Below are 8,870 nucleotides of genomic sequence, written 5' to 3'. Positions count from 1 at the left end.
ATATTTTAGATATTGCTTTCGTGGTTTTAAAGAAGAATACTTTCAGCATGGAATTGAATTTTAACACCTTTTGTAAAGTTAAATGCAAGGAATAATCGTGCTTAAGATTAGGTTTGAACAGAATTGGCCAAATTGTTGAGGAGTGAAGTTGTTCGAGACAAAAGTTGACGACGCACGACGGACATAACCCGGTCACAATAGCTCACATTGAGCACGTTTTGTAACGGTAAGATTTTCATAAATAAGGGTAATAAATCAAATAATAACGAGTTTATTGGAGCCACAATTGAACTTTACATGAGAAAAGTTTTGAAACGACAAACTTATATGCCAAACATAAACACAGACACTGAAATATTTTAGAACTGAGACCGTTGCAAATAACATTTTTACTGAAAATGCCTTAAAACTATCCAAGCTCTAGTCTTCAAAGTTGCAAAAGAGATGACTTTTAAGACTTTACTAAACTTACATAAGAAAAGTCCATTATCCCCTTGGACGGGCCAATTTTGACTATTATTTGAAAAAGTAGAGGCCACTTTAAAAAACTCTAACCATTAAGGCTTCGTAAAAGATGACTTTTAAAAAAATTACAATTAATACTGTTAGACACCCATGACTCCCTTAAGCAGGGCAAATTCTGATAAAACAAGGAAGAGATATCGTTTCATGCAACGTAAGTTTTAACCTTTCACCGCTTCGGAGGAAATGATATTTAAATGATTTTCTTTCGGCGGCTATGACAATCATATTTTGCAATGAATGATTTTTTAACATTTTTTAAAGAATATCACTCAATGATCATTCCAAAAATGTTTTGATATTATTGTCCATATCGTTTAGGAGGAGATGTTGTTTAAAGAAGTGCAAACTGACGGTTACCGGACCGTGTGTGATGCAACAGCTAACCTAGACAACGTTGTGCTCTATAAGAGCTTAAAATGGTGAATATTCAACATAATTCACTTTATAAGAAGGAGTACTAAATACAAGAGAATACATGAATAATAAAAGTTGATACCCGAAATCGCCGTTGTCATCAGGGAAACTTGCCGTTTTCGGTTGTCTGTCTGTGACTCTGAACAAAGCCACATCCATTCCACAGGTATTGCTTGAGCGCTGTTTTGCGAATTAGTTGAACAACGTTTCCTAATACAGACTTGTTATCAGCAGGCTGATAAACATTTTTTACCATACCATGCAATGGCCATTTCATCATACCATATGTTTCCAAATGTAGCAGCTCCAATGGATTTAAAAGAACATGTGCACATGTAAGCCCACAAACTCCGTATTGAGGATGATCTATAAAACAGCCCAGGGTGCCGCTAGAACAATCTCCACCTATTTGACACCCCATCCTAACAGGATTTAGCTTTTCTCTGGCAGTATGTCCGTACGGTATAAAGACACCTTCTCTAACATCAACTGGAATACTGTCATAACTTGCTTCAAATGGTTCTTCATCAATTGGAATATAATTCTTTTTTTGTACATAAAGAACGATACACTTTTCAGGCAACAATTCCCATGAAGCGCCAAACCCTTTTGATCTTTTTGAACATGCAGATATAATTGACAGATACTTGTGCTTCTTCATCAAATCTTCAGAGTGTTTTGAAATGCAGGTCTGAAGATTTTCATAGGATTCTTCATCTAATTTCGCAGCATGTGAAGCCTGTTGCTTAATTACCTCAGAGCCTTCTAAGCTAAAATCGCCAGCGTATTGTTTGACAAATGAATATTGGATCAATTTCTCTAAACGTACAGACTCTTTACTTTTGGTACCTTCTGATTTTTGCTTCACAGTTATAACAAATGTTATTCTTTGCGGGTTTTCAATTGTATACGCAGCCCAAACATGTGCAATAGCGACATGTTTTGATTTGATATATTCACAAATTGCCTTGCATGTGACGATAATCGCTTTGGATTTCCTCCCAAAAATCTGACACATCTCATCAAGTATTCTTTGTCTTGGCAGCCTCCCTGATTTAATTAATGTTTTAATGTTTTTTACTTTCCCCAAACAGAGAAAAGGATCTAACTTTTCATCGTCTTCACCTAGAAAATGTTAAAAAGTGTAATGCTTGCAGAAATTGATAATTTACCAATAAGGAAGAATAGAAAAAAGTATTTTTTTCTGTTTGGTATTGACATATTATTAATGACATAAGGAATGAAAATTGATTAATTAAATTGAAGAGTAACAACTCTTGTTCTGTAAGATTGATCAGTTTTACAAAAATAATAAAAGGTCATTAAATGTTATTTGATAGATAGGAAGATTCCGGTTTATAGTTATTTGCAAGTATTATGACATTTATATAAAGAATTGCTATTTTGTGGACCCGGTTAGAACATAATAAAATTTGAATACCTTTAAGATGAGGTGTATCATATACAAACCCCTCCTGATCGCAGTTGTGTCATTCTTGCTTTTTGTGCATTACTCCAATTATTGCTCTTTTAAATTTAAACCTTGTGACACTATCATTTAAATAGTCAAAAAGGAACCCATGGAAGTATTAAATTAAAAGCACCTTTGTTGAGTATGTTGATTTCACGGAAGGACATATGCATATAAATAGTTGGTTTTCAGTTTATCATAAAACTAAAAACTATACAACTGCATGCATTGTTCAATACATGCATTTATGATGCAAAATATACTTCTTTGTGTTTTTTTTCTTCGTAAATTCAACATTCATTTAAATCTTTTGTTCTTTGATTTAAATTTTGATAACTATTTCTTAAATAACTTTTGGACGTATTGATGTAAAACGTAACAATGATTTCTTTGAAATAGGTTCCCACTTGCCACTTACAAATGCCATTGTGATAAAAGGTTCATTTGCTTAGTCATTGTTTAAACTACACTTATAAATCGGAGAAGCCCTACCTCGATCGCTAAGATAAATACATTAGATTTTGTAAAATAACTTGTTTGGAAGGAGATGTATAAGAGATGACATAGGAGGCTTTGGTATAAAAATGAGTGTATTTGCCTTTTGGTTAAATGTCGATGAGCTGTTATTGTCTCAATTAATCAGTTTTATCAAAAATGTTCTTGGAATATTTTGCATCACTTGTTATTAAATAAATATGATTGGCCTTTATACCATATGAAAAAGAAATTAATAATATGATTTTTCAGTTGCGAAATAATTTATTCTTTAATTCAATTATTGGTAAACTATAATATTTTTATATTTTTAGTTCTATCCTCAAAATACACCTATCATGATTAAAAAACTTATAGTGTGGTGGCTGTTTGTTTGTTTTTTGTTTGTTTTTTTCATTTTACGCCTTTTCCCAACAGTCATATAGGCAGGTAGTTTCCTAATCATCGTTCCCGGAGAGTTATACAAGTACTAGACTACCTTCCTCCGCGCTAAACTACCAAAGCATCTCCTTGGGATCGAACCCATACAGTATGGTGGCTGATTTGTGCCATTCGGTTTTCGCCTAGCGACCCCCAAGCAAAAAGTCGAGAAATAACAAGTTAAAATGGCAGCGGCGTGGAGCGAAAAGTCGCTAGTAACGAGGGCGCAGGCGAAGTTTAATAAATATAACGGTGGGAACGCGGAGCGAAAACACGCTTATTAGCGCCCTCGCTAAATAGCGTGTTTTCGCTCTGCAATCCGCCATTTTACTTTGTTAATTGTCGACTTTTAACTTGGCGGGATTGCGGGGCAAAAACACGCTACTAAGCGGGGCGCGAGGCGAAATTTTATTATTAAACTTCGTCCCGCGCCCTCGCTAATAAGTGTATTTTTGCTCCGCGTCCCGCCATTTTCTTTATTAAATCTCGCCCCGCGCCCCGTAGTTTCCTAACCATCGTACCCGGAGAGTTACTCCTGTACTAGACTACCTTCCTCCGCGCTAAACTACCAAAGCATCTCATTGGGATCGAACCCATACAGTATGGTGGCTGATTTGTGCCATTCGGTTTTCGCCTAGCGACCCCCAAGCGATAAGTCGAGAAAAAACAAGTTAAAATGGCAGGGGCGTGGAGGGAAAAGTCGCTAGTAACGAGTGCCAGGCGAAGTTTGATAAAAAAATATCGTTTTGAACGCGGAGCGAAACACGCTAATTAGCGCCCTCGCTCAATAGCGTGTTTTTGCTCTGCAACTCCGCCCATTTAGCTTGTTAATTGTTGACTTTTCCCTTGGCGGGGTTGCAGGGCAAAAAAACACGCTACTTAGCGGGGCGCGGGTCGAAATTTTATTTTTAAACTTCGTCCCGCGCCCTCGCTAATAAGTGTATTTTGCTCCGCGTCCCGCCGTTTCCTTTTCTTAAATCTCGCCCCGCGCCCCGGCGGGGCGACGTTTTATTTATTAAACATCATCCCGTGCCGACGCTTATAAGCGTGTTTTCGCTTCACGCCCCCGCCATTTAGCTTGTTAATTTCGTCTTTTCGCTTAGCCGGGTCGCGGAGGCAAAAACACGGTAATAACCGGAGGCGCGGGGCGAAATTTTATTGAAGAAACTTTGTCCTGCACCGCCGCTAACTAGCGTGCTTTCGCTCCGCAACCCGCCGTTTCATTTCTAAAATATCGCCCGCGACTCCGTCGGGGCAAAGTTTTATTCATTTAACTTCGCCCCGCGCCCTCGCTAATGAGCGACTTTGCGCTCCGCCCCCCCCCCCTGCCAACTTGTTAATTCTCGATTTTTAGCTTGGCGGGGTCGCCGGGCGAAAAACATGAAGGGCCAAAATCAGCCACAACATTAAAGGTTATATTTAAATGAAAGAATTATATTACTTGCTGTTCTAAATTCTTGGGTATGAACATTGAAAGTTTCATATTTCAGGCATTTGAAACGCATTTAAGCAATAAAATATTTCTAATTATCCTTACTTTAAAGGAAAGGCCCGGAAGGTTTTGACTTACTTATCAACAAATTATACGTGCATAAGATAATATTCGACAAAAACATTGTGCAAAATTTTAGGAGGTAAATTTGTACTATCACAGATAATCAGCAGCTCCTTAATGACAAATACATATGTTCGTGTTGTTGTTGCTTGGATGTACTTTATATAAGTAAAATGAATATTCGTTCAAGATACCGCCTTTTTCAGAAATTTTACCTAGTAAAACTAAACTAGTGAATTACGAAACGTTACTTATGTAGTTAATGACAAGAAAGTGATTAATATAATCCAATTTCTTTTTAAAACAACCATTTTTTTCATAAAATTACACTAGTAAAATTGATCCAGAAAATAGAGCAGAAGATATTGACATTTTAATGAAGGTCGAAACGACTCGTTTTACCATTGATCTGAATAGAATTAGTTTATGTAACAAACAATGATGAAAACACACTTCTAGTATAAAATTTTGGCATTCGTATTCAATTTGAAAAATTAACATTCTAAGATCACTTACGATGTTTGCATATTTCGGTTGCATCTTCAGCTTTAAAACTGGTCTCCGGAATTCCTAAAATAATTATAAAACAAGTTGTGAAATGTCTTAAATGTCTGTCAAACACACTTATACATGTACATATTTATTATTGTGTTTGCTTATATGTGTAAAGATTATTTGACTTTGAAGAAAGCATGTGTTTGTTTGTTTGTATCATTTTACGCTTTTTCCCAACAGTCATATAGGCAGGTAGTTTCCTAACCATCGTTCCCGGAGAGTTACACCAGTACTATACTACCCTCCTCCGCGCTAAACTACCAAAGCATCTCCTTGGGATCGAACCCATACAGTATGGTGGCTGATTTGTGCCATTCGGTTTTCGCCTAGCGATCCCCCAAGCGATAAGTCGAGAAATAACAAGTTAAAATGGCAGGGGCGTGGAGGGAAAAGTCGCTAGTAACGAGTGCCAGGCGAAGTTTGATAAATATAACGGTGGGAACGCGGAGCGAAAACACGCTAATTAGCGCCCTCGCTAAATAGCGTGTTTTCGCTCTGCAACTCCGCCATTTTAACTTGTTAATTGTCGACTTTTCCCTTGGCGGGGTTGCGGGGCAAAAACACGCTACTAAGCGGGGGCGCGGGTCGAAATTTTATTATTAAACTTCGTCCCGCGCCCTCGCTAATAACTGTATTTTTGCTCCGCGTCCCGCCGTTTTCTTTTTTAAATCTAACCCGCGCCCCGGCGGGGCGACGTTTTATTTATTAAACATCATCTCGTGCCGACGCTTATAAGCGTGTTTTCGCTTCACACCCCCGCCATTTAGCTTGCTAATTTCGTCTTTTCGCTTAGCCGGGTCGCGGAGGCGAAAACACGCTAATAAGCGGGGCCGCAGGGCGAAGTTTTATTTATTAAACTTCGTCCCGCGCCGCCGCTAATTAGCGTGTTTTCGCTCCGCAACCCGCCGTTTCATTTCTAAAATATCGCCCTGCGACCCCGTCGGGGCAAAGTTTTATTTATTAAACTTCGCCCCGCGCCCTCGCTAATGAGCGACTTTGCGCTCCGCCCTCCCCCCCTGCCAACTTGTTAATTCTCGATTTTTCGCTTGGCGGGGTCGCCGGGCGAAAACATGAAGATAATATTCGACAAAAACATTGTGCAAAATTTTAGGAGGTAAATTTGTACTATCACAGATAAACAGCAGCTGCTTAATGACAAATACATATGTTCGTGTTGTTGTTGTTTGGATGTACTTTATAAAAATGAAAGAAATATTCGTTCAAGATACCGCCTATTTTAGAAATTTTACCTAGTAAAACAAAACTAGTGAGTTACGAAAGTTACTTATGTAGTAAATGACAAGAAAGTGATTAATATAATCAAATTTCTTTTTAAAACAACCATTTTTTTCATAATATTACACCAGTGAAATTGATCCAGAAAATAGAGCAGAAGATATTGACATTTTAATGAAGGTCGTAACGACTCGTTTTACCATTGACCTAAATAGAATTAGTTTATGTAATAAACAATGAAACAACAAAAACACACTTCTAGTATAACATTTTGACATTCGTATTCAATATGAAATATTAACATTCTAAGATCACTTACGATGTTTGTATATTTCGGTTGCATCTTCAGGTTTTAAACTGGTCTCCAGACTCACTAAAATAATTATAAAACAAGTTGTTAAATGTCTTAAATGTCTGTCAAACACACTAAAACATGTACATATTTATTATTGTGTTTGCTTATATGTGTAAAGATTATTAGACTTTGAGGAAACCATGTGTTTGAAGAAATGATCAGAAAGAATGAAAACTTTTGCTTCGGTATTCGACGTGAGTTGACAATAAAGCTGTTAGGTATTATTTTTCTTAAATCATATTAACATCCTGAAAATCATTGCATTATATGTATAATTTCCGAATTAATGCGACTATATAGAAAACGGTGATGTCCAATAAGTTCGCGTTGTTGTTGCATGGCCGAATTTTTACAGGTATAAAATGAATACTCATGCAATATACTGTCTAAATTAGAAATTTTACCGTTAAAACTAAAATAGCGAATTAAGAAACGTTACTTATTATTTCGATACCTGCTAAGATCCAGGTGTGTCGAGAAAATATACTTTAGAAATTCAAATTCTTCTTTGGAAACATCTATGTGTCCTCATTTAACACCAGTATAAATGATCAAGGAAACGGAAACAAAGTAACTGATATTTCGAATGAAAGTCCTACAGACTCGTTTTACCATCGATCTGAATAACACCAGTTTATGTAACCAACAACGACTGCGTAAAACACATATTTATCGTAACATTGTGACATTCTTATTTAAAAGTTAACATTCTAAGATCACTTACGACGTTTGAATGTCTCGGTTGCACCTTCAACTTTGTTGCTGATCCAAAAACTCCCTAAAATAAATATTTAACATGTTGTTAAATGTCTGTCAAACACACTTATACATATCTTAAATTTTGTTGGTTATATGTGTAAAGATTATTTGACTTAAATTTAGAAAGCATGTGTTTGAGGGGTGATCAGAAAACCTTTGCTGGAACTGCAACTTTTTTTAAAGTGAAATGACTATCAAACTTAGCGGGTTGTTTTATCGTGAAACTAAGTAAGCATCCTGAAAATTATTACATTTATTCATATGTATAATATTCGAATGTATGCGAATATGTACAAGACGAATATGTCTAATATGTTCGTGTTGTTGTTGCTTGGGTGGATTGACTTTAAACGGGTAGAAAATAAATATTTATTCCAGATACCGTCGAAATTAGAAATTTTACCTAGTAAAACTTAACTCGCGAATAACGAAACGTTACTCTTTATTTCTGTACCTGCTAAGATGTAGTAAACGACAAGAAAGTACAAATTAAAACAAGAGGACCATGATAGCCCTGAAGTAGCTCACCTGTATATAGGCCCCCAGAGCGGGGCAAGTTTAAACCCCAGGGCTTTTATTTGAACAAACTTGGTAGACACCCATTAGAAGATGTTTGATGCTAAACATCTAAGGTCTAGCTGGTTGGGGTTTTTTAAAAGAAGATTTTTAAAGTTTTATATTTATACATATAGTTAAAAACAATGACACCCCTGAGGCAGGGCCAGTTTTGACCCCTGGGCTTACTTGAACAATCTTTGTAGACACTCACTAGAAAATGTTTCATGCTTAATATCTAAACTCTAGCTATTTGTGTTTTTTCAAAGAAGATTCTAAGTTTTTGCTATATACATATAAGGAAAATCAGTGTCCCCCGGGGCGGGGCCAATTTTGACCCCAGGGCTTTTATTTGAACAAACTTTGTAGACACTCACTAGAAGATGCTTCATGCTTAATATCTAAACTCTAGGTATTTGAGTTTTTTCAAAGAAGATTTTTTAAGTTTTTGCTATACACATATAAGGAAAATAAATGACCCCCGGGGCGGGGCCAATTTTGACCCCAGGGCTTTTATTTGAACAATCTTT

The 8,870-nt window shown here is 36.6% G+C and overlaps 1 protein-coding gene across 1 annotated transcript; it reads right to left on the bottom strand.

Annotated features, from left to right (window-relative positions):
• Positions 1 to 633: 633 nt before the first annotated feature.
• Positions 634 to 7,801, bottom strand: LOC132721039 (uncharacterized). Its single transcript, XM_060705290.1, has 4 exons — positions 7,751 to 7,801; positions 6,991 to 7,044; positions 5,397 to 5,450; positions 634 to 2,064 (listed from the first exon to the last, which is right to left on the bottom strand). The coding sequence occupies exon 4, from the start codon at positions 1,955 to 1,957 to the stop codon at positions 1,040 to 1,042; it is 918 nt and encodes a 305-aa protein (XP_060561273.1). The 5' UTR covers positions 1,958 to 2,064; positions 5,397 to 5,450; positions 6,991 to 7,044; positions 7,751 to 7,801; the 3' UTR covers positions 634 to 1,039.
• Positions 7,802 to 8,870: the final 1,069 nt, after the last annotated feature.

The sequence above is a fragment of the Ruditapes philippinarum genome, unplaced genomic scaffold, assembly GCF_026571515.1.
Source record: "Ruditapes philippinarum isolate M1 unplaced genomic scaffold, ASM2657151v2 ctg17552_1_1_1_1, whole genome shotgun sequence".
Taxonomy (NCBI): domain Eukaryota; kingdom Metazoa; phylum Mollusca; class Bivalvia; order Venerida; family Veneridae; genus Ruditapes; species Ruditapes philippinarum.
The sequence above is the reverse complement of the archived record's forward strand: the minus strand, read 5'-3'. Positions and strand labels throughout refer to the sequence as shown.